This window comes from Lotus japonicus, chromosome 4, assembly GCF_012489685.1.
Source record: "Lotus japonicus ecotype B-129 chromosome 4, LjGifu_v1.2".
NCBI classification, from domain to species: domain Eukaryota; kingdom Viridiplantae; phylum Streptophyta; class Magnoliopsida; order Fabales; family Fabaceae; genus Lotus; species Lotus japonicus.
In genome coordinates, this window is record NC_080044.1 from 6249951 (window position 1) to 6276860 (window position 26910).

Here is a 26910-nt window from a genome sequence, read left to right on the forward strand (position 1 = left end):
GTGAGATGTTGAGTGGGGCAAACATTCTTGAGAGTTGAGACCGGTGTCACGTGTCAACGAACGAGTGGGTACATCTAGGCGCGTGCACCACACGCGCAGACATGAAGCATGACTAGCAGTGGAAAGTAGAGAGAGAAACGACCGGGGGTTATGGTGGGACGCGTGGCGTGACCTGATTGGTCCACCAGATTTTTTGTTTTTAAAAATTTTAAACTGAATTATCTTGTTGAAAAAAAAATTTGTCAGTGGTGTCAAGTTTGTAGTGTTTGACTTTAATGTATGGGTTATTGTGTTTGAATATGTTCCACTCAATTCGAATCTAATCCTTTTCCGATTATTAACTCTAGTTGATAACTTATTTCGAATCCGCCGGTGTCCACCATTCAATGTACTTATATATATGAATTCATAGATCCATTGATGTACCAATATCTCAAATCTCTTCTAATCTACTTCGAATTTCACAACAAATGGATCCTTTTGAAAATCCTTGTGAAAATCCTTTTGATATGGCAACATACCTTCAAAATTATGAACTTGAAGAAGCTTATATACTCAACCGATTTAGAGAGCGTCGAAACAAAATATTGGAAGATAGTGCACCTCGTAGTAGAAAATATGTCAGTAAAGATCATACAGCGGCAAACCAAAGGCTAATTGACGACTACTTTGCCAATGAGCCTACATATGACGATGCAATGTTTCGTCGTCGGTACCGGATGCAAAAACATGTTTTTCTTCGAATCGTTGTGGACCTTTCAAGTAGTGATAACTACTTCACCCAGCGAGTTGATGCAGCCAATAAAGAAGGTATATCACCCTTAGCAAAATGTACCGCAGCAATGCGAATGTTAGCATATGGTGTGACAGCAGATGCAGTCGATGAGTACATCAAAATAGGAGGTACTACAACACTGGAGTGTTTACGTAGATTATGTAAAGGAATCATACGATTATATGAGTAAGAGTACCTTAGAGCACCAACCGAAGATGACCTGCAAAAAATACTACATGTTAGTGAAATGCGGGGGTTCCCAGACATGATCGAAAGTATTGACTGCATGCACTGAGAGTGGAAAAATTATCCTAAAGCATGGGAATGTCAATTTACTATAGGGGATAAGGGAACCGCAACAGTTATTCTTGAAGCAGTTGCATCTCATGATCTATGGATCTGGCATGCCTTTTTTGGATGTCCGGGAACGTTGAACGACATAAACGTTCTAGATCGGTCATCAATGTTTGATGACGTGGAACAGGGAAAGGCTTCAACTGTGAATTTCTTTGTGAATCAACGTCCCTATAATATGGCATACTATCTAGCTGATGGTATCTACCCTTCTTATCCAACTTTCGTCAAATCGATTAGACTTCCTCAAAGTGAACCCGATAAGTTGTTTGCACAAGTTCAGGAGGGATGTCGGAAGGACATCGAACGTGCATTTGTAGTGCTTCAAGCTCGTTTTAAAATCATTCGTGAACCAGCTCGTTTGTGGGACATAGCTGATTTGGGTATCATTATGAGGTCATGCATCATATTACATAATATGATTGTTGAGGATGAACGAGATTCATATGCTCAACGTTGGACCGATTTTGAACAATCTGGGGAAGGTGGATCTAGTACACCGCAACTATACTCGACCGAGGTGTTACCCACTTTTGCAAATCATGTGTGTGCTAGATCCGAGTTGCGTGATTCGAATGTTCATCACGAACTGCAAGCAGATCTAGTGAAGCACATATGGACAAAATTTGCAAGTGTTTCGTGATTGAAGATGATTTGTATCGTACTAATTACGTTATTTGTGTGTTGTGTGCTTTGTTTGTTGTCTTGCATTTTAAGTTAAGAAAATAAAATAAATTATTGTGTGCTTAGTTTGTTGTCTTTCATTTTTAAGTTAAGGAAATAAAATAAATTATTGTCTATATTTAAAAAAAAAAATTGTTAAGTGTTTCTTGTTTAATTTAATTTAAAACAATAATTGTAATTTTATGTAAATAATAAAAACAAGATTTTAATTTCTATGCACCGACGGTGTAAAGTTTTTTTACATCGTCAACCAATCAGATTTCAAGGATGTGAGAAAATCTCTCATTTTATTTAATTTCATTAATTGACGTGGCACATCCTTAAAATCTGATTGGTTAACGGTGTAAAAAAACTTTACACCGTCGGTGCATCATCCTTTTTCTCTAAAAACAAAAACATAAAATTAAATAAAAATATGAAATAAAAAAGTGGTGGGGTAGGGTGTTGAATGAAAACCATTGGAGTGAGTAATTGTTAAGAGAGTGTTGAATTGGAGAGAGAAGATGATGTGAAGTGTTGGGAAGAGAAAAAGTGGTGTTGAGAGTGTGTAATTTAAACAAACCATTGTAAATGGTCTTATACGACTAACCATCAAATTGATATTTGGATAATGGATTTATCACTAAGTTTAATTTTGTTTCTCATAGAGTCATAGGAAAAGAACTTTGCTTTTATTATGCATTTAGAGAAATATCGAGATTAGTTATCGCCAGACAGTGCTACGAGGAGATCGCATTATATTTATCAATTGGTCTTTGACATGTTAGCTTGCGGGCTCAAACCCCCAATAGGTCGTTTAACCTATTTTCACCTATAGATGTGAACTTGTCTACGAGTAATTTTGTCACGGACAAAGTGTATATATGTCAATTTTAATGTGTTTAGTGTGTTGGTGTTGAATTGGGTTACCACTCACATTGTCATAGTTCACCAATGTGGTTTTGTGGATTATACAATGAATTTCCAAAAGCATATTACAAACCTAATAAGACTCTGAAATAATATTTTCTATCCCCGTGTATACTCAACTTCAGACTTGAGCGAGACAAAAGTGAGCTGTTGTTTAGAAGCATGAGATCAAATTATCTCTGAGAAAAATGTAGTAACCAAAAGTGGACCGTCTAGTGTTAGGACATCTACCCTAATTAATATCAATGAATGAAAGAGGCCAAAAATTAAACGTGCGAGAGAGGAGTACTCCTTTTATTACTACTAGAACATTTCTCCTTACCAACAGAGGTTGAGTAGTACTCGTCCTTGGTTTAGGTTAGTATTTACTCTTATTCTATCTCTCTCTCTCTTTTCATGTATTGTGTTGAAGTACCCCTTATATTTCTCTTAATATATATTCTTGGCTTATAAAAAAAAAACCAACAGAGGTTGAGTTAGAGGAAAATAAATTTAAAAAGATGAAAAAAAGAGAAAAGTAGAGTTAAATTAATCACTATCCAAATCAAGCGTGTGTGAGAGTTTTTTCATTGTGTCTCGTAAAGATTAACAAAGTAGAACATAAAATATGTAACTCTTGTGCTTCAATATTTTAACATATTTAATCAGTATATATTTGTTTATTTTTTTAAGTATATTGTATATATTATTGGACAACAATTAATAGCTTGGAAAGTAACGTTTTTTGGTGACATAATTTTTTCCTCTCAAAATAATACTTCATTCTCTAGCTTCCTCTCTCATTGTGCTTGTGGTTATTTTTTCATTCTTCACTAGAGTTTTTTAGTATAATAATTTAAAAATACAAGAAAACGACACTAAATATTATTTCCGAGTTGGTATGATTACAAATTTATGCAAGTTTTTGAAAAAATAGTTATACACATACATTACCTTCATAATATTAAATTTTTGAATCCATCACAGTTAAGATTCACTAAAAAAAATTAATTAAAAACTATTTCATGAAAATTTTCAAACAAATAAATAAAACAATCATACACATGGTTGATCATATCATTAAAAGCAACATTATCCAACGTGCAAGGGACCTATGAGAACAATCTGAATCCGATCATAGTCCATCATGTCTTTTTGCCCCCGCTTCTTGTATACTTCACGAAGAAAATGTAAATCCTTATCAAAGAATATAAACACTGAGCACATGCACCTTGTCTAATGTTTTCTCATAATAATAAAAGTTTAATTTAATCAGAATTTTTCTTCATTAATTTAATTTAATTAAAATAGTAATGCATTTTTGAAGAATTTTTTCACTCACATCACTGCACTTTCATCAAGCCTCAACAATGGCCCCCTGTCTAGTCTCTTTCCACGTGTCCCATTCCTCCATCAGCTCATTGTGTGTCGGGCTTTTTCAGATCCCCAACATGTGGTCCTCCTCGAGATTGTCGTTAACATGAACGGTTCTGATCTTCCAGATAAACGAATCGTGGCCGTTGATATCTGTCCCCTACTTTCACAGTCACAGGGGTCAGCAACATCTGATCACACATCATTGTCCGCTGATGGAGGGGTTTCACGCCTGCATGCTGCATGCCAAACCTCGCACGTGCTAAGATCTTTGAGTGACACAGTGTAGCATAATGGTCACAGTGTGTGGTACCATAAATCACAACACACTTAGTCAGTAAACAGTTGAGTTTCTTATAAGAGATATAAATTAGTTACAGTTGTCAATTTGATTAACAACTGTAACTAACTCATATTCTTTACACTCCTTAGTCATTCAATTGACAGTTTTATCTTTATCTGAGGTAAGTAGAGTGATTTGTTGGTTAATATCTGTGTATTTAGTATAATTTTTCAGTTTTGAAACAATTAGTCTTATGACGAATGGTTGGTGGTTGAAATTCATTGATGCACCAAAAAAGTGGTTTGTAGTTTGGTCCAACCATAGCCAGAGTGGCTCGATCATGTGAGGGGTCAGTTCATGGTCAAGGTGTGTGTGTGGGTGGTTCGGGCTAGAGGAGTGAGCCCATGGCTCACGTGACCGATGGTACTTTTTGTTACCAACTTTCTCTTCTTTTTATGGTGGCAAAAGCTTTTTCATTGCACTTTGATGAGTCTTGAGTTGACCACTTGATATGAAAATAGAGTAAAGCAGAGCAGCCTTTAATAAGGGTTGAAGTTTTCAACCTTTTTTGCGGTTTGGGCTTTGAAGCATAGAGGGCCTCCATGTGTGGGCTTATTGGTTCATGTTTCTGCCTACAACAAGAAGTGGGTGGAGCCCATGGGCCTTGTCTAGGGCCCACAAGACAGATGGACCAAATCATGGCCTTGTTGTGCAAAGACATGTCAAACAATGTGAAAAAAGTGTAATTGGAATCTTCTACTTATGGAAATGTTCATGCTATAGTGATCAATAGTCAGTATGAAACGATTTACTTTAGAATTACTATACCTTAAACAGTATTGAAGTTATTATTATGCTGAAATTTATAAAGCAGACAAATGTTTTAACCTTAGTTTGGTTCTCTAGAGTCTAGATAGTAAAAAGAGCTAGTTATTGAGATGTCTATGCCGAATTAACTATAAAATCAAAATGAAAATTATCATATTCAGTTTTGGCTAAGTGGCAGATGGTTTTAGTAACAATGAATTGAAAATTGGTTAGCGCATTTCAACTCCATCAATGGACGTTAGTTCGTGCTCTTTTTATTTCTCCACTTTATTGTCTATTTTATCCTTTATAAAAGTTTAGGCAGTTGTTAATTATGATGAGAATCTCTAATTACACCTTATGAGATCTTTTATTTGTATATGATATCAAATTATTCTTTCATTTATCAATTAGATCAACAAAAGACTAGTGTTGGGTGTTATTGTGAGAAATCTAAAGGAGGTTGGTAGAATAATAATAAACTTCAGGGAGGTTAGTGCAAACAATGCAACAATGATAAGCCTCAAAAGAGGACACTACGTTTTGCCCTTAAATTAAAATTCTAAAAATATGTTTGAGAAAATAGCTTAATTAAATACTTATTCTCAGGGGGGAAGGATAGGTAGCCCTGGTGGAATGTTTGTCTAAGCGTGACCAGATTTTGTTCCATGGGCAAGCTGCGATTTTGCAGGATATTTGCAACATCCTGGATAGAGGTTGGAGAGTGATTCTCTCTTGGATTCCTTGGGAGGGTAATACCAGCGCAGATTGGATGGCTAAAGAAGGGCATCGAGACAGAATTGCAGGTGTTCGATTCCTAACTAACCCGTCCCAGGAACTTCAAGTGCTGCTGCTCCATGATTCTCTAGGAGTAGTGTAGTTTTTCCTTTCTGTTTTGTTCTTTTCCGATGTATCAAAAAATAGGGGGGAAGAGTAGCTCACTTGGTGAGCTAAGGGAATGAAGGGATTTGCAGGGTGAAGGGTCAGAGTTCGAATCCTGGTGAAAGTACTAATTTACTAACAATTAACAACTAACATTGACCTAAAAAAAATACTTATTCTAAGAAACACTTATCAAAAAGAGTTTATTCATAAACGTATATTTGTAAGCTAATATGATTAGGTTGTGAAAATATTTTCACAAGAAGTTATAAGTATGTCATAAACTATTATTTTGACAAGTTTATCCGGTAATTTGCATAATTGTTTTATTATAATATAAAATAAGCTCAAAAGTACCCTAATTTCGCAGAACTAGTTACTCATTTACGTAACTTATATTTTTTTCTTTTTGATATATTATTTTTATATTCTACCTAAAATTAAATCAATAAATCCTTTATAGCTTTAAATACTTTTTCGTTGAAATGCTTTTTAATTAATATATTTAATTTTTATCTTTTTTATTTTCTATATCTGTTAATTAATAGCTAAATTCCAAAACATTCCATCATTTCCAAAAACTTTATACAAGAGTTTTTTCTTCTCATTAGTAGCAAGGCAGACAAAAGTCATGTGGATTAGGCCCGTGATGATGAATCCAACCAATCACAGCTAGCTGCTTTGCAAAATGCATAGTTACTTAGCCAAAAAGTCATGCATTGATTATAACTTGTGCCCTACGAGTTAAGCACACCCTATTCCACATGTTTCAACATACAATTCCTTTCCTTTGTCCTTATCTTTATGCCTCATGAGAGTTGCACAATACAGCAATGGCTGCAAAGTTCCTTCTCACCCTTCAATTCCATTGGCTCAAAGCTCTTCCATGCATTTATTGTGGCTGATGTGTCAAACATGTGGACAAGACATTGTTCTTTGATTCTTTCCAATTGATCATCACCTAACTTTGTAACCAGCCAAGAAAAATAATTCAGTCCCAATTGGTGCCACAGTTAGGTAGAGTCTTTTGTTATGAGGCCAATTCTCATAGTTGATCTCGATCCAATGTGGAAAGGGTTGGTTTTTGTGATCCATCAATCTCATTCCAAAGCTTGCCATCATAAGTCTCAACATGCTCCTTCCATACATTCAAGCAATCTCCTGAGTTAAAAAGAGTGTTATTCACCGCAACAATTTGATTAGGTGGCATATCCACCTGCAAAATTCCCGTCAGCATCACGTGGTTCAACTTCTTTGCTCGCGTGTCGACCTAGTGGTGCACATTGAACCATTAAATGACGGGAATTGGGTTTGGGGCCCCCCTATGGGGCTCCGCGCCCCACCCTTTTTTTTAAACTCAAAACTGCCCTACGGATTTTTAATTTTCGTATTCACTAAAATAGAATACGGAAGTTAAAATTTCGTATTCTATCTCTAACAGACATCACCTTTTCCACCATTACTCCTCCCTCCACCAACCCCTTCACCATTACTCTTCCGTCACCAACCCCTCACCAGCCCCCTTAACCCCCTCAATGCCTCCAGACCACCCTCTCTCTCACCCTCTCCTACCTCACTTTCATTCTTCCTACCACCACCACCAACTCCTTCATTGGCCAAGCTCTCCACCATTGGATGCAACAAGGTAGCATTTGAGGTAAGTGTTGTTGGTTGTTTGTTGTTATGTTGTAAGTTTAAGTAGTTGAAGTGGTTATATTAAGTAGTTTAAGTAGTTAGATTAAGTAGTTTAAGTAGTTAGAATGATGATGTTTTGAAGTTCTGAGACGCGATAAAATACAGAATATACATTTCCGTAGTGAATACGAACATTTATATTCCGTATTCAATACGGATTATCAATTTCCGTATTCGATATGGATTATAAAGTTCTGTATTCAATATGGATAATAAAGTTCCGTATTCTCTTGCAGGGATGACAGAATCATTTTTCTTTCGTGAATCACAATTGATTGAAGTTATCTATAAATTCACTATATAATTCACTATCTTAATTATCAATTTAAAAACATTTTCTAAATTAATCAAGCTAATTAGATTTTTGCTTAAAGACTAAACAGACCCAAAATACGGAAAATGAAGTTCCATATCGAATACGGAAAATGATGTTCCATATCGAATACGGAAAATCATTTTCCGTATTGAACCAGAACCTCCATTAACGTCATTGCTGAATCGGAACTCGCCCCAAAGCCAATTTATACCATTTCAGCCAACATAACCTCTACGTAAGCATCAATCGACTACCCTAGGGTTGAAAGATTCACATAATTTCAAGTTAAATGGTGAAAGGAGAAGGTTGGAAGAGAGCGCTGAAATGGGTTTGAAAAAACCCTCTGTCGTTTACATACTAATAGAATACGGAAAATTAAATTCCGTATTCAATACGGAAGATAAATTTCCGTATTCTATTAAAGGGGGGCTTTCCAGTAATTTCCCCACTTTAAGTGGGGCGCGGAGCCCCATAAGGGGGGGCCCAAACCCAATTCCCTTAAATGACTTATGTTATTACGGAGGATAATTTGTCACAAAAATAAACGCTTTCCTTGTGACAAACTTGGCCACCAATTATGTAAATTGAGTCTCCTGGCCGGGTAGACCACAGAGAAACCTTTCACCACTTGGTCATTAACAGGGCCTGGAATTGAGCTCACACGACTCCATGTGTTAATGGGTGGATTATAGAGCTCTATTAAGTTTGGGGAACTAGCATTTGGGGTTGGTGTTTTAGGACTAAAGACACACAAACAACAACGTAATTGGAAAGGAAACTCTCTGAGGAGGTTGAAGGTTGTGATGTTGGTCATGTTGACAAAGCCAAGGGAGGAACCCATTTGGATGTAGTTTTTGTGTCAATGGCCAGTGGGAAATGTAAAGATATGAAAATGAAACCAAGACAATCTCGGTGTCCATTGTCTTGTCTTTTTTTTTCCTTCTAAAACATATGATAAATATAAGGGCCTTATAACAATCATCTAGGGTTCGTTTAGTACGTCGTATTAGACATGATAGTATAAGCGTATACAATAAATTGTGGACTTATCCATTGTTTAGCGCTAACATTATATTGTATAAGCTTATACATTAATCTTTTCTTATACATTAAAATGATGGATTATTTAATCCACCATGATGAATAAAGCATGATAAGAGTTGATGTATAAGCCACCACCACAACCCTTCACTATCGCCACCATACCACCCTCCACCATTTCTACAACCACCGCCCTCCACCACCACCACCGCCTCCACCACCTTCACCACCACCACCGTAGCCACCACCACTACCACCATCGTTGTTGTCGTCATCGCTATCACCACTGCCACAACTGTCGTCGCCACCACCACCACCTCAACCTTCATTGTCATCGCAGCCACTACCACCACCACTGCCACTACAACCGCCACAACTCTCCACCATCGCCTCCCTCCACAGCTGTCACTGCCGCTACCATCATCACCATCACTTTCAACACCACCGCCGTTGTCGCCACCCTAACCACCACTCAACACCATCGTTGACATCTCTACAACAACCACCACAACCACAACCCTCCATCACCACCATCGCCATTATCACAGTCACATGCCGACACCGCCATCTTTACCACTCACTAACACCATCTTCATTTTTATAATAGGCTTAAATGCATTTGGTGCCCCTGATGTTTCTAGTTCGAGCAAATGACACCCTTCATCTATTTTTGTCGACGTTTGTACCCTCGATAAAACAAAATAGTGTAAGGAGTACCCCTCCGTCAGTTCAACGTTAAAAAACTAACGGAGGTGATGACGTGGCCTTTTTTTTAAATTTTTTTGGACCTGCCACGTTTTGAAAGTTGAAAAAAAGGGTGGGGGAGATTTGAACCTAGGACCTATAAGTGGCAAAACCCACCCCTAACCAGTTGAACTACACAAACAATTGATATATTAAGCAACACAATTTTATTTATATCATTTATCCATTTGATGTTAGTTTCTTTGCAATTGCTACTCAGTTTGAATACCCAAAATGAAAGGATCTGAGTTTGAGAAATCTTCATAGAAGAAAACACAATTCAAGTGGCTTTCAACCCACATGCTGATACTAACAGCAGCATCATTAGCATCTAGCTCATGTGTAGAACGATAGATTACCCTTCTTCTTCACCTTTTCACCTTTATTCAACAACCAACAACCAACACTTTATTCTCTATTTAATATTGAAGTTTGGAGTCCAAAAATGAGTTCTGTAGGTCAAAACTTACCAAAACACAATTCTGGAGATTTTCCGGCGAAGTATCGCCGGCAAGGATGGTGGCCCGCGGCGGAGATGTCGCCGGGGGGGGGGGGGAAGTGTAATGGCTCTCCATCCTTTCGTGGCCAGGAACACGATGCTGGCATCCGTTTCTCCAATTTCTCAACGGTTTTCCAGGAAATCGCAGTTACAGGTCGGATGGTTCGTCGGTGAACGACCAGATCGCGGCCGTGAGACATCCAAGAGGCATTTCTGGTCGTTCCTCTTCACTTGGGTAGACGGGAATGATGATTTTGTGGGGTTTTTTAGCCGATTCAAGTGCAACGAATATGGTGTTGGTGGCGGTCTCGCCGGAGACGAATGAAGAAGATGAACTCACAGTGGTGGTGGTGGTCGGCCACTGGCGGAAGTAGGGGTAACTCCAAGCCCAAATCTGATCTTGGGTTGAGGAGGACAAAGCTTGGGCAAGTTTCATGGTGTTGTCCTTTGAAGGAGAAGAAACTTTGGAAGGAACATGGTGACGGTGGTGATAAGGTGAAGAAGAAGGCACAACCAAGAGAAGGAAAACATGAAGAGGAGAGGGAAAGGAGAAATGGCAGCGTGAAAGGGAAAGGAAAAGGGAGAAGAACTGTGTTGGTGAGAAGAAAATGACGAAATACAGATATAAATAAAATTGTATTCCATTATATATCAATTTTTTGTGTAGCTCAACTGGTTAGGGGTGTGTTTTGCCACTTATAGATCCTGAGTTCGAATCCCCCCACCCTCCCCCTCTTTTTAAAATTTTAAATGTAATTTCCACATGGCATTTTAAAAAATAAATAAAAAATCCACGTCAGCACCTTCCGTTAGTTTTTTAACGTTGAACTGACGGAGGGGTACTCACTACACTATTTTGTTTCATCGAGGGTACAAACGTCGACAAAAATAGATGGAGGGTATCATTTGCACGAACCTGAAATATCAGGGGCACCAAATGCATTTAAGCCTTTATAATATATATCATTATTCAATATTTCACTAAACATAGGTTTATATTAATTTAAACGAAATGATAAGTTATACAATGTATGACCAAACACCGTATAGTATTACAATTTTATCACACCTAATTAGGTCTATACAACATATCAAACGGGCTCCTGAACTTCTAACCGATCGATGGTAAGATAACATAATATTATCGGGTTTGTTTTTTTTTTCAAAGCATATTATCGGGTTTGTTAATCGATATTTCTCATATAATAATTTTATTTTGAAAGTCTCATATAATAAATTAGATAAAAGTTTATCGTATTCCTGCATTTTGATATATATTCTTATCTAACTAACTCCTATATTATATTTATCTTAATCCTATCTTATCACCAAATCGGTTTCTATAGTTATAACCAAAGATAGAATTACGTTTACAGTTCACAAAAAGTCTCTAGATATTTTTTTTTTGAGACTAAAAGTCTCTAGATATGAAATCACTCTTTTTCACAAATTTAAAATGACTTCCTTTTGAAGCATACACAAATGAACTACTTTTTGAGATTTTGTTTAGAACTTGTTTCAGAGTAGTACTTGATGAATGAAAACTGAAAACAAACTTTTTGAATAATGTTTTAACAAATTGATTATCTGTAGATATAATGATAGACATTTGAAAAATTGTAGAAGTTAATATATATTAAATGGTGAATACTACCATACCACAATTGTATCATACCTGAGTGATGTGGACCAATAGGATTTGCTTTGACTGTAAACTTTGACTTCTTTATTTTTCTTTTTAAAAATTAACGAAAAACAAAAAAAAAGATTTGTATTAATTATGTTATGGTCCTAACATTTTTGTAATTTCATTAAGTGGTAACCCAATTTCATGAAACTTCTTTTTTGTGCGTTTTAGGGTTTTCACATTTAGGAAAAGAGATTAAGCTTCATCTTAACCTAGAAATTCATCCTTCATCATCATCTTTCTCATCAACATCTCCCTTACCAAAGTCAAAACCTCATTTAACCTTCCATAATTCAGATTTGAAAAAAAAGAAAGACAAAAAATATGAACACCAAAACCCAACCACAACACAGATCTGAAAAAGAGAAAAAGAGAAATCAGAATCGGAAAATTGCTACCATGGAAAAAGGAAGCAACGCTCTCTCTCAAGCACGCTCCATGTTAGGGTTTCAGAGGTTGAATCCCCACCGCTCAACGACCACCTCCCCACCGATCCTCTTCCACCTTCTCCAGATCGCACTCAGAGGTTGAATCCCCACCACCGCCTAGCGACCTCGACCCTAAAAGCTTGACCCATATCCTTTGCAGATATAGATCTTGACCCACGTCGAAAACCCAGCTCGCCGGCCTTCTCACCCTCGTGATCACCGGTGCAATTCTGCTCCTCTTCACCGGCATCACCTTCGCTGAAAGCGTTCTCGCCCTGATCTTCTTCTCGCTGTTGATCGTCGTTTTCAGCCCGATTTGGGTCTTGGCCGCCACGTTCCTCTTCCTCCTCATGGCGGGCGAGGCTTTTCCAGATCTATGTCGATCTGCGGCGTTGACGAGGGTTGGGAGGAGTTGGGTCAGGGTGAGAGAGTGTTCGACGTCAATCCATTTGGAATTGAAGAGAGAGTGTTATTTTGGATCCGGGTTGAAGGTGCTGTTTTGGACATTGAAGATCATTTTTTGGGGTTTTTCCAGATCTGTTAACTATCGATTTCTGTTTTTGGTGAAATTGAAGTTGAAGGTGTGGGGTTGAAGGTGCTATTTCTGGTGAAATTCTATGTTTGTTTCTGGTGGTGGTGGTGGTGGTCATTTTCAATTGATACATTAACTAAGGATTACTATGTAAATAATGAAATTTATAATAGCCTTTGTTTGATAGAAAAAATAATAAGAGAAAATGCTCAATTAATTACACTCTGGATTTATTTAATTGGTACACATTAACTCATATATCATACCCAAACTAAGTGTTGTGGTATGGTAGCAAACACCATATTAAATTATTTAGCGAGTATATTGTATACGCGCTACTACATTTACTGAATGAGTCCGCAAAAAGGATCATCATGCTCTCTCACTCCATTAGCTTGAATTCAAAGACTAATGTAGATATTAGATTTTAACAGTTTGGATATTCAGGATATTTTTGTTACCAATATCTACTTGTAACAACTCTATGAATATTTAATCCTTTCATCAATGAATGCCACACACATTTTTCTTTCATACTAGTGTTTTTTTTCCCGTACGTGTGTTGCCCGGAAAATATGTCTATTGTATTTGATACATCAATTAATCCTTTGATTATTAAAACCTTTCATTTTTGTAAATATTTGGAAACCAATCAAATTAAATATTGTAATCTTCCCCGTATCCATCAAATAATAACTGCTTTAATTCCCAAAATAATTAAACATATTTATAACTTATTTAAATCAAGATTAATTCAATTATCACGTTCAAAAAAATTGTCAAGTGATTAGAGAAGGATGAGGGTTTGACGGGTATATATAGGGGAGGAGATGACTGATGTAATATCTTATATAATTAGGGATAATATTTTAAAATTTTAATGTTTTGTAATCTCAGCACTATATATTTTATTTTTATATTGTAGATCATGAGAAAGAATAAAAGGAGAAATCAGAAAATTCATGTAAATATGCAGTAAATTAGGTTTGAGACTTTTCCTAATTTGAAGAGATAATGAAAACGGTTTCAAGATTTGTTTTGGAAATAAATTTAGTAAAGAGTAATCTAGGTAAATCTTAGATAATTAGGGCAAATCTTTTAAATTTGGTTTCAAGATTTGTTTTAGAATCAAGGAACACGTGAGACCCATAACAAAAGAGAAGTTATCTAATAGAATGACACGTATAATTTTTTTTTATAAGAATTAACCTGGTGAATTTTTTTTTTGAGAATTGGTACCTCACCAAATCAGCCTCGATAGAAGTTGTTTTTTTCTAATATATATTTTATTTTTCCTTATTGCTCCAAATTTTTACTTTCTCAACATGAAGAAAGAAAGGTTCCCTTTTGGTCAACTTGCACATTCCATGAATGAGGGTTTGGAACGGGTGAGTGGTCACTGTAAGAAGCGTTGCAGGAGACTGTTCTGGAGGGTGAGGGCTTCAGTGAAGAGAGATTTGAAGAAGATAGGAAAGCAACGACCCAATTTTCAGTATGATCCTATACAAGTTATGCACTCAACTTTGATGATGGCTGTGCCCAACTTCATAGAGATCAAGCAAAGAAACTTGCAAATATGAACCACGCAGCCAAGAGTTCACATGCTATGTTCTAAAAACCATGCACACTTTGTTGAGTTTGATATTCGATGCTTTACGTATACATTCTTGTTTCTTGGATTGAAAGACATTGTTCAATTTCTTAAGAGGTCTATTACCATCTTCAAGTATTTGGGATATGCCAAACAGTAATCAATGAACATCCTCAATAGTTCTAGAGTCTAAATTAATGTCATTAAACTCGGACGGACGATAAGAATACTTTTTTATTTTATTTAGATATCAGTAGGATTTGAACCCAAGACTTGAAAAATTTTAATCCATTAAATACCATTTAGGCTATCCATACCAGTATAAGAATACCTTTTTAATGAGTCGAACCGAAAATATATTAAATTATTATTAAATATGGTATACATACTAAAATAAAAACATATAAATATCAATAATCGTTCCTTTTCATTTTTCATTTATATTAAATTTGGTACCATATATGATAAAGGAATCAATTGGTGGCAAGCCCCTTGGAAGGAGGGGGAAAGTTTTCAATCCCTACACAGCAACATTTCGTGCTTGACCAGTGTTGACGTTCATCGGGTTTAGACTAAATTACTGTCTACAGTAGCAACTCCAAGTCAAGTGCATAGCTGATTCAAAGCTAAGATCGGTCTGATTTTGGGTTGGACCTGTTGAGCAGTGTTGAGTTTAGAAGCTACAATGCACGGTGAAATATTGGTGAAACATGCATACGATAGGATTATGATCAAATTTTGAAACCAAACATGCACTAAAATAGATTGTAGTTACTGTTAAAATACAACATTAAAATGATCCCTGAGGAAAAGAGGCAAAACTTTTATTTTCTTTTTCTCACTTTTATAAATTATAATGATCAACATTAATATGTAGAGACAACAGAACATCTAGCAGTCAGTCACTTGAGAAAAAAATTGATGAATGTATTGACAATCCTTTTGTACAACTGGTACATATAACATCACTAAAACAGGAAAAGAATGGATGAATGTAACTATTGACAATCCTTTCGTACACAACGGTAATACCATCACAAAAATAAGCTATTTACAAGAAAATGGACAACAATTTTAACAAACATCTGGAACTGCCATATTTGGGATGTAGTTCATAGATCATTTTTCATGACAATGGCCACAATATCTTCATCCAGAATCTCCAAAATGCAATAACAAATCAGGTCACAAGCATTCAAAAAGCAGGGTCTTCTAATATAGCTGTGGATACATTGTCAAATATCAGAGTCTTCTAATTCACAGTTGGTTTGCGCCCATATCCACATCTTGACCAAGTATTGAAGTGCTGAGACTGATGCAAAATAGCCAATCAAGGTTAGCCACTTACACAGAATTGCAATAGAAAAAAATTGCATACATATGTAATTAACAAACCCTTCATCTCAAAGAAAACAGGAAAAACTCATAGGAATGTCTGTTACAAACATTGCAAAGAAAATAAAAAATGCCAAAGAAAAAGTCAAAAGAAGAGTCACGTACTCGAGTCATATATTATAAGTACATAACCATTTGGAAAGCCATGTTTTTCCTAAGCAAAGTGTTGATAAATTTCCCAAAATTAGCCTTAGATCATGCTTTCCTCATTTGTTTAGTTTATTGTTAGTCAAGCAGTGTTATTTTATGGGCATATGTGAGTGGTTTCGATTCAGTTAGGTGATCTTTTTCAGAAGTGTTGATTCTAGCCTGTCACATGTCCCAATCCCACCACTTATGCACACTTTGGGAAGTGTTTTGAGCACTCTGAAGACTAGTCAGCTAGGCAGTCACTACTCAACTATTTAGACCAAATGGTTAGAAAGCCACTAAAAGGGAAGAACCTAAATTTTCTGCAGAGGAAAGGATAGGCAGAGTACCAAAAGGAGAAAGAACTAAAATAAGGAAATCAATTCAGATTTTGAATCCTTTTCTGCATCTTTTGTTGCTTCAAAGCATTAGAGTTTGGCTTTTCTTTGGCCTTTTCTTTCTTCTCAAATATGAGTGACTAATTTTCTTGAGTCTATTTTTGATATAACTTGATTTGGATAATGCCATTGATATTTTACACTTAATCTAAGTTTTTTATTCTTAATTTGTGTGTTTATAACCATGCTTAATGCTTTTAGTGAATTGACCAGCTATAGAATGATTTGTTTCATTTGTTTACTGTGAGTTCGACGCATGACCCTGAACCTCGCAATAAACATCACAACATTGGCTAAATCTGGTATAGAGGTTACTAGTTGTATTGTCATTGAGAAATTCCTTATTTTGTTTTGCAGGGTCTTTTTTTTAACGAAGGGATAGGTTAATTCTAAAGAATTAAAATTAGATAAATACACCAAGGAATGGGAATGAGACAATTTTAGAAATTTTCACCATCACTCTTGGTAATAGGGTGAAAACAAAATCCTTTGAATACTAGTAACTTTCATTTGAGAGAAAATTCATAAACCAAGGAATCGGGAATTAGACAATTTAAAAAAATCTCACGAAATAGGGCTTAGTTTGAGTTGAAAATAAGTCAATTCAAAATTTCAAGAGAAATCAAAACACCCCACTCTATCATATTTGAATTCTAATTAAATTTCAAATACACTCTTTAGTTTTTGCTTTGTTTTTAACTTGTTTACTTTTAACTATCAAGTTTTCATTTTGTTAATTGTTGTTAGATCTTTGCTCAATCCTAATTCTGGTAATCTGAACAGTATGAATCATAGAGAATTTGAAACTAACATCAGCAATCCCGGCATTATGATATTCTTTCTCACTTTCACACTACTTTTGCAATACAGTATACTTGCCAATTGAGCAACAGTATATTGTCAAACAAAATTTTGCAGCTAGTACCTTTGTCGAGATTCTGGCTTTTAAGAATGGCAGCATTCACAATAGTTGCTATGCTTGAACGCAGTGATATGTCAAGAACTTCTCCTTCAAAAGGACAGTTAGAGGGATCTTCAAAAGCAAGAAGTGCTACAGTTTTCTCCAAAACAGGTAAAAAGTTTCTCTGGAGGGAATTCAGATTTCAGTCAAGTATCAGCACTAAGTCAATAAAAATTTCCACGACAATAAACTATTTTCACATATTTTCCATTTTCAAAGCAACAACCAGTCAAAGTAATAATAGTACAAACAACGAACACATTAATTAAACGGAGAAAAAATACTTTATTAATAATAACTCTATTGTATGGCAAAGTGGAGATACTCATATTCTAGAAGCTGAAACTTACATGTTCCTCCGCAATTGGTGCAAGGACCTCCTTGGCACACGCTAAAGCCTCTTCTGTATTTCTATTCCGAATGAGCTCTATCAGCCTTTGGAGCTGAACACGGAAAAATAATTGGCGATTTGTGCCCAGTATCTGCAAACAGCCAAGATGAATTTTAAGCTTATAGAACCTATGAAAAAGAATCTTATGAATAGACATTCTGATTAGTACAAAAGTATCATGTCATGCACTATATGATTTTAAGGATGAGGAGAAATAGCAGAGGAGACAAGGGAAAAAAAAATGCTACATCACAGTATTAAAAATTCTACTGAAACAAAGCAAGTAAAAGTTTGATTGTGGTACATCTGTTTTTCAAGAACAACCACTGCACTTCAAAAATATGTCTAGACTTTACAGTATTGGAAATTTCCCTTCCCCAACTTTATGTTGCTTGCATCACAGTTAAATTGTTATACAGCTTGTATAAACCTAAAAGAAATTTGACAAGATGAATCCTAATCAATTATTTATATGGCTTTGAGACTTGCACAATCACCAGATGATAAAAATATAGAATGGGAAGCCTACCTCTGGATCCATGTCATTGAGTTTTTCGATTGCAGCCTGAACATCACCATTTTGTAATGCAGTCTTAACAGCCATGCGGTCAGCGACTCTTCCAATATCTATGTCAGCTAAAGATCAATAAGGAAAAACAAGCATAGCAGGATATAGTTGATAACATCATCATACCAACAAAAGAAAGAAAGAAAGAAAAACTGAAATCAAAAGAAGCAGTGATAGCATCATTTATTCAGTGGATACGATTAGTTCCAGTGGCAAGTCGGAATGTCTCGGCAACTTCAACATAACCCTCAACGACGAGGAAATTCATCACTATAACTTTCATGTCTTCTTCCCCAATTTCCACACCATCAAGCCTCTTCTTCCAGTTATCTCTATTAATCAGCCACCCAGGAACAGGCTGAGCCACCTTTACACAAATAAGTTCAAACATAAGCATAAAAGCTGTGAACCTGATGCAGTAAAGATAATCAAGGTTACCCAGTTGCAGAGAATTGCAATAGAAAAAATCCACATACACAAAACTAACAAATCCTCAAACAGGAAAAGCTCATAGGCATATATGTTACATACATTGCAAATCTTAAGAACTTTTTTCTGAATTTCATTATGATCATATATTACATAGAAGAAATTAACAGAAAAAGAAACTAAGCACTTCAAAACAAGAATTAGTGCACTTCCATGCAATGAAAAAACAATTACATAGAAAAAGCACTTTTACATAGAAATTCAAGATTCACAGAACAAAACGAGGTAAGGATTCATAAATACCAATTCTGTAAAAAGAGCGATTAGAAAATCCCATTGACGAATCGTGCGCTCCATTGACAACAATCACCTCCCTAAAATTCGAAGCACAAGCGATGAAAACCAGCATCATCATCAATGAAAAACCTTTAGAATATAAATTCGTTCTTTCTTCCAAAATCAACGAAAAAAGAACAGTGACACTCACTAGAGAGCAAGAGAGAAATCGCGCCAAGAAAGCCAGAAATATTTTCCGGGAAAATAGTGCTGTTATTTTCCGGGAAAATAGTGCTCTGTTATTTTGAGGGAAAATTGTGCCACGTTGAAGAGAGCAAGATTCTACACTTTCTTTTGGTCCAAATTCGACACTTCATGGGCTTTTAATATCGCAAAAATATTTGGAATAGAAACGTATTGGGCTTTTTTTTTCTTTCAAATAAAACTTATTTGCACTTGTAATGTGAATTATGTTCGACCACTTGAATCATTTCATTGAAGACCTAAATGCTTCACTTTTGATGAAAGCCTTGCTCGTTACGTCATTCTCTTTCTCTATCTCTCCCTTATCTGTTTTCTCCTTCATGAATCTCACTTGAATGGGTTCATCTAGAGCTAACAATATCGATTATAAAACGAGGCGGGTTGGGTTGGAAAAATTTCAACTCGGAAAGAACTTGGGTTAGTGCAACCCGGCTCGTTTGACCCGCCAGTCAAGCAACGAACAAATTTCCACTATGATCCTCTAGTTATGCACTCGACTTTGATGATGGTTGTGCCCAACTTGATAGAACTAAGGAACTTGCAAATATGAACCACTCGACCAGGGTTCAAATGTTACGTTCTAAAAATCATACTCACCTTGTCGAGTTTGATATTTAATATTTTTATGCATATATCTTCTTTTGTGGATTTGAAAGGCATTGCTCAATTTTTCAAGAGGGTCAATTTCTTTCACTTGTTACTAAATTTATCCTCATGTTTGGAAGAAAGTGGAGAGGACGGGAGGAGTTTTTTAAAACTTATCTTATTTGATTCAATATTTATGAGGGGAGAGGAATGGACGGGGCACAAACTCCTTCATAACTCATTTTGTTTACCCTCCTCCACAAGTGGATGAAATTTGAGGGGGAATATTTCATTAGACAAAAACACCTTTATTGAGTGTTAAAATCTTTTAAAAGTAAGGATAACTACTGTAATTCTATTTTAACTGCATATTTATTTTTGGCATTGGAGTAACACATACATGATTTCACACATACGTGATTTCACGTTTTTTGAGAAGTTAAAATTTACCATATTGCATTTAACGTAGATCAACCCAAAGCTAAGACTAGTCTATTTCTCAAATAGGCAATCTAGGCCGGCCCGAGATTAACATTAACGGTCTAAAAGTAACACTAACAGCATTTTAATGCTAGTAGCGTTGGCGTTATTGTATCTAAGCAACTAGACCTTATTTTTTACCCATTGGAGCAAGGTTTAGGGACACTCTAAAAGTGCTTAAAAATAAGGTTTCGAATTTCTACAAGCAATCAAAACTATGATTAAAATAACATTTTTTCTCTCAATCCACAATGAGCATGCAACCTAAATTTATTTACAAATAAAAAAAAACATAAATATGTGGGCTCCATGATGGTAGGACACTTGGGCTTGTTAATAATGAGTGTCAACTGTTGTTTTGGGTCAAAAAGGCATGTTATATGTAAAGAAGGTTTTAGAAGACAAAAAATATCGCTCGCTGAGGTTTAGCCTCACATGTTGTAAGTGCCGTTAGGCAACTCTTTGGTATTGAATGAACTTTGAACCTTAAAAGAAGACAGAAAATAGGGTCAGTTTGGGGAGAAAGGGAATTAATGATGAAGTGTCAACATAGCCTTAGGTATTTAGAGATAGGGGGAGTGAGTGTGAGGCAGACTTGATAATTGCTTAGTTTGTGAGGAGAGTGTTTTCTCTCTGGAAAGAGGGAAAATCTGGCAGGAGCCCTGGGCTCTGGTCTTTTCTCTTTTGTAATCGATCTCTGCTCTATTTCCATTCAATAATATACTTTGTAGAATCACGGGTTCTATCACATTGTGGGATCCAAGAAACCATCTAAGATTTGCTTATGAGAATGTTAAATCCTATGTGGCATATTGGGTAAAAAAAGAAGAAAAAAAAAACATTGCAAAGTAACTCAAACAAGCAACTCCCATGGTGGATTCTATAATAGTAAAGTTGAAAGTGAATTAAGTTGTGAGGGTCCCCAGACAATGGAAATAAGGGTTGTGTGACATTAATATGTAGAACAGAACACCTCTACAGTCGGTAACTTGAAAAAAACAACTGATGAACATATTGACAATCTTGTTGTACAACGGTATAACATCACTGAAACAGGAAAATATTTGATGAATGTATTGACAATCCTTTTGTACAAGGGTATAACATCTCCAAAACAGGAAAAGATGATGCATGTATGATGTATCTATTGACAATCCTTTTGTACAATGATATACCATCACTAGAAAAGCAGTTTACGAGAAAATGGACACCAATTTTAACAAACATTTGGATCTTCCATATTTGGATTGAAGTTCATCGATCATTTTTCAGGACACTGACCACAATATCTTCATCCAGAATCTCCAAAATGCAATTGCAAATCAGATCACAAGCATTCAAGAAGCAGTTTTACGGCCATAAGAGCCCATGAAATCTCTCATTAGAGGATAATCAGTTACCTCAGCTAGCTGGATATTGACCCATCTCAGCATCTTCAACAAGTATAGAAGTTGTGAATCTGATGCAGTAAAGCCAATCACGGTTACCCAGTTGCAGAGAATTGCAATAGAAAAAATTCACATACATAAAACTAACAAATCCTGCATCTCAAAGACTCAAACAGGAAAAGCTCATAGGCATATATGTTACACACATTGCAAAGAAAATATAAAATTCCAAAGAAAAATTCAAAAGAAGAGTCACGTACTTGAGTCATATATTATAATTATAATTATAAACATTTGGAAAGCCATGTTTTTCCCAAGCTAAGTGTTGATAAATTTCCCAAAATGAGTCTTAGATCATCCTTGCCTCATTTGTTTAGTTTATTGTTGGTCAAGTAGTGTTTATTTTATGGTCTGGGGAAGTGGGGATATCCGAGCGGTTCTGACTCAGTTAGGTGATTGTTGTCAGAAGTTTTGATGGCATAGAGGAAATTATAGTCCACAAATATGAAAAGAAGGTCCATTCTAACCTATGACGTGACCAAATCCCACCACTTGTGCACACAATGGCAAATGTTTTGAGCATTCGGAAGACCAATCACCTAGGCAGTCACTACTCAACCATTTAGATCAAATAGGTAGAAAGCCACTGAAAGGGAAGAACCTAAATGCAGAGGAAAGAATAGGTACAATACCAAAAGGAGAAGCAACTAATTCAGGTTTTGCAAGCTTCTTTGCATCTTTCATTGCTTCAAAGCATAGAGCAGGTTCAGGCTTTTCTTTGACTAATTTTCATGAGTATAGTTTTGATATAACTTGATTTGGATAATTCGATTGATCTTTACACTTATCTAAGTTTTTAATTCGTAGTTTGAGTTTTTATCACCATGCTTAATGCTTTTTGTGAATTGCGACTAACAGAATAATTTAATTTCATACATTAACTGTGAGATCAATGTATGACCCTGAACCTTGTGATAAACATCACAACATTGCCTAAATCTGGAATAGAGGTTGGTAGCTGTATGATTGTGTTTGAGAAATTCCTTGTTTTGTTTTGTAGAGTATTTTCTGAATTTAAGGGATAAGTTAATACACCAAGAAATTCCTTTAGTTTATGCTTTGTTTTTAACTTGTTTCCTTTTAAAAGTTTTCATTTTGTTAAAGGTTGTTAGATCTTCCTATAATCCTAATTCTGGTAATCTGAACAACATGGATTATAGCGAATTGGAAATTAATATCAGCAATCCCTGCATATGATATTCTTTCTCACTTACACACTACTATTGCAATATGGTATACTTGCCAATTGAGCAACAATATATTACTAAAGAAAAAATTCGCAGCTAATAATACATACCTTGCTCAAAACGCTGGTTTGTAAGTATGACAGCATTCACCTTATTTGCAAACTTTAAACGAAGTGATATGTCAAGAAGTTCTCCATAAGGACAGTTAGAGGGATCTTTAAAGCCAAGAAGTGCTACAGTCTTCTCCATATCTTCTAAAAAACTTTGCTGGAGAGAATTCAAGTTCTAGTCAAGTTTCGGCACTAAGTCTATCAACTAATTCATATATGAAATTTTCCAAGACAATAAACTATTTTCACGTATGTCAATGTTTCCACTGTTCAAGCAACAGCTAGTCAAAGTAATAATAGTACAAAAAACAAACCTATTAATTAAAAGGATAGATACGGCCAAAAAATACTTTACTAATAACTATATTATATGGCAAAGTGCAAAAAATCAAATTCTAGAAGCTGAGACATACATTTTTCTCCACTGTTGGTGCAAGGTCCTCCCGAGCATACTTTAAAGCCTCTTCTGTTTTTCCATTCCGAATGAGCTCTATCATCTGATGCTGTTGAAGACGGAAAAATAAATGGGGACTTGTGTCCAGTATCTGCAAACAGTCACCATGATTATTAAGCTAAAAGAACAGATGAAAACGAATCTGATAAATGGACATTCTGATTAGTAAAAATATATTATGTAATGCACTACATGATTTTAAGGGTGGGTAAAAAAAAGCAGGATGACAAGAAAAAAAAAAGCTTAATTTACCAAGAAATTTGCAGTAAACTATTAATTGAAACTCAACTGAAACAAAGCAAGTAAAATATTGATTGTGGTATGTTGTTCCAGAACAACCACTACACTTGTGTAAATATATCTACACTTTTCAACATTGGATATTTCACTTCCCCAACGTTAAGATGCTTGCATCACATTTAAATTGTTATACAGCTTGTATAAACCTAAAACACCTCGACAAGATAAAATCCTTATCAATAGCCACAGAAAAGTAGAAAAAATATGCTTAGGAACAAAGGTCAGCATAACATGAAACTTTACAGTGGTCATATTGCCTTTCTTGTCGATATACAGGCAGTGATGTTCTCATTTGCATATAGAGGTAGGAACCAGGGATAGTTGGGTACGACACATCAAAATCGCAAAATAAAATAGATTGCTTTAAAAACTCTCTGCCCCTCGAAAAGAAAAAGGAAAAAAAAGCAAATACAGACAATATAAAGTGACATATTATTGTAAACATGTTGACCACATTGCAAAATCAGAAGATAGATAAATACTTGAAGCAACTGCATGTTAATGTGTCTTTATCCCTTTAAAGTGACAATATAATATTCATGAATCATGAATGCACACCTCTGGATCCATGTCATTGAGTTTTTCGATTGCAGCCTGAACATCACCATTTTGTAATGCAGTCTTAACAGCCATGCGGTCAGCGACATTTCCAATATCTATGCCAGCTAAAGATCAATAAGGAAAAACAAGCATAGCAGGATACAATTAGTTGATAACATCATCATCATCATAACTGAAATCAAAAGAAGCCGAGAGGCTTATCATTTATTCAGCGATACGACGATACATACTTTGAATTCCGGTTTCCAGATGGAATTTCTCAGCAGCTTCATCATAACCCTCAGTGAGGAGGAAATCCATGACTATTTTGTTCATGTCTTGTTTCCTAATCTTGATACCACGACGCGTGTTCAACCACTTCACGTATGTTTTCAGATCCTTTACACCAAACTGCCATTAAAATTTGTATGTGCAAAACAATAGTAACTAACTTTCACTCATCATAGATAGCTAAAAATAAAGAAAAATTAAAAAAAAATGAAGCTAGAATAATAAATTGAAGATTGAACCTAACCGTTCTTTTAATCTCCTCCGCTATCTTCGCTTTCAAGATTGCATCATCATCCATTTCGGAAACGAAACGACGTCGTTAACCTCCCTGAGAAAACCAGCATTATCATCATCAATGATCGGAATGAAAACCCTAAACATTGTAAATTCAACGAACAAGAAAGAACAGTGAGAATCATTTACTCGAACACAGGTGAAAATGCTACTTACAGAACGAGGAGGCAAGAGAGAAAATCGCGCGATTGGTATCCACGCGCCAAGAGGCCAGAGAGATTTTCTTGCTGCTATTTTGCGGGAAAGTGGTGCCGAGAAAATGTGATTCGAGACTTCAAAAGTGTGATGGTTTTATTTTTTATTTGGTAGTCTGTGATTATTTATGGTAAATTGGGCCTAGTTTGTTTGGACAGGCCAAAGTCTTTACGTCCCAAAACCAAACACATGCGCCGACTTAGTTAAGCAATCAGCCACTAAGTTAGCCTCTCTTAACACATTGTTGAATTGAACTTCATACTTAATATTTCACTTTATGTATGAGAAATTGAAATGTTGTACAATAAATATTTAGGTAGTGTTTGGCCCAACTTTTTTATACCTTAAAAGTTATTTAAAAGGAAAAGTTAAAAATAAGAGCTTAAAATAAAAGTTAAAAGTTGTTTGTCAAAAAAAACATAAGGTGAATTACATTTGTAAAAATTTATGTCATCTCCTCGAAAAAAAAATATGAGTAATGTGAAAAAAAAATTATTTACCAAAATAGGGTTAAAAAAATGATATTTACCAAACCGGTGTGTTTTTAGAAAAAGCCACAGTTCTAGGGCCACGATCAATAAAGCGTGGCCTAAAGTTCGGAAACGCCACTGTTTCCCAAATGTGGCCTTAACACTGGTTACTGCCACGGTTGGAGAAGCGTAGCCTATAAATTCTTCTTTTTTTTTAAAAGTAGCCTGTAACTTCTTCACATTCACATTAAAATTTACTTTCTCCAAAATTCGTATAAATTATTTGCACTTATGACAAAACGAATTGTTATATATTTGTATAATTTCATATGAGTTTAATACATTTATTTGTGTTCTTTATAGATATTTATTTTAAAGAACAAAAGTAAATATGAGCTTTTTCATTTATTTAAATGTTTAAAATAAATATTTTTACTAACATTGTTATATATTTATAAAATTTCATGAATTTAATTTATTTATTTTTGTTCTTTATAAATATTTAAATAAAGATCTCATATTTAAAAAAGAGCCCATTTTAAAATTTCACGAGTTTATTATATTTTAAACCTTTAAATAAATAAAAAGTTCATATATATTTTTGTTCTTTAAAATAAATATCTATAAAGAACATAAATAAATATTATATACTCATATGAAATTATAAAAATTTATTTCTTATAAGTGAAAATAATTTATACAAATTTTTTTGGAGAAAATGAAATATAAAGTGAATGTGAAGAAGGTAAAGGCTACGGTTCCTTAACCGTTGCTATAACTGGTGTTTAGGCCACACTTTACGAAACCGTGGCATTTCCCAGCTTTAGGCCATGGTTTATTTCTGGGGCCCAGCATCCGTGGCTTTTTCTAAAGAACACACCAGTTTTGTAAATAAGATTTTTTTAACCCAAAGGTGCCACCTAATATGCACCACTTTTTAGTGGTGCAACCTTGCACCATTATATCAATTATCCATTTTACCCTTGTTAAAAAAATTATTTTATAAAAAGAAAAAAATATTGGTATTACCGAGTGGATTTTGATAGGATTAATTTTTTAAACAGAGGTAAAATGGACAATTAACATAGTGGTGCAAGGTTACACCACTAAAAAGTGGTGCATATTAGGTGGACCCACCTTTTTTTTTGGTAAATAATTTTTTTTT

General features: G+C 35.3%; 2 protein-coding genes across 3 annotated transcripts; both read right to left on the minus strand.

Annotated features, from left to right (window-relative positions):
• Positions 1–15486: 15486 nt before the first annotated feature.
• LOC130711935 (protein GID8 homolog) lies at positions 15487–19473 on the minus strand. 2 transcript variants are annotated; one of them, XM_057561725.1, is made up of 7 exons: positions 19339–19473; positions 19155–19225; positions 18621–18789; positions 18384–18490; positions 17814–17945; positions 17428–17587; positions 15487–15892 (listed from the first exon to the last, which is right to left on the minus strand). In XM_057561725.1, the coding sequence occupies exons 2-7, from the start codon at positions 19206–19208 to the stop codon at positions 15816–15818; spliced, it is 699 nt and encodes a 232-aa protein (XP_057417708.1). In that variant the 5' UTR covers positions 19209–19225; positions 19339–19473; the 3' UTR covers positions 15487–15815. The 2 variants fall into 2 exon arrangements, with proteins under 2 accessions (XP_057417708.1, XP_057417709.1); XM_057561726.1 differs by having other exon boundaries at positions 18621–18832; positions 19339–19454.
• Positions 19474–21504: 2031 nt separating this feature from the next.
• On the minus strand, positions 21505–25382 carry LOC130712052 (protein GID8 homolog). The gene is made up of 7 exons (XM_057561883.1): positions 25237–25382; positions 25031–25114; positions 24747–24906; positions 24514–24620; positions 23615–23746; positions 23202–23358; positions 21505–21915 (listed from the first exon to the last, which is right to left on the minus strand). Exons 2-7 carry the CDS (start codon positions 25082–25084, stop codon positions 21794–21796), a joined length of 732 nt encoding a protein of 243 aa, XP_057417866.1. The 5' UTR covers positions 25085–25114; positions 25237–25382; the 3' UTR covers positions 21505–21793.
• Positions 25383–26910: the final 1528 nt, after the last annotated feature.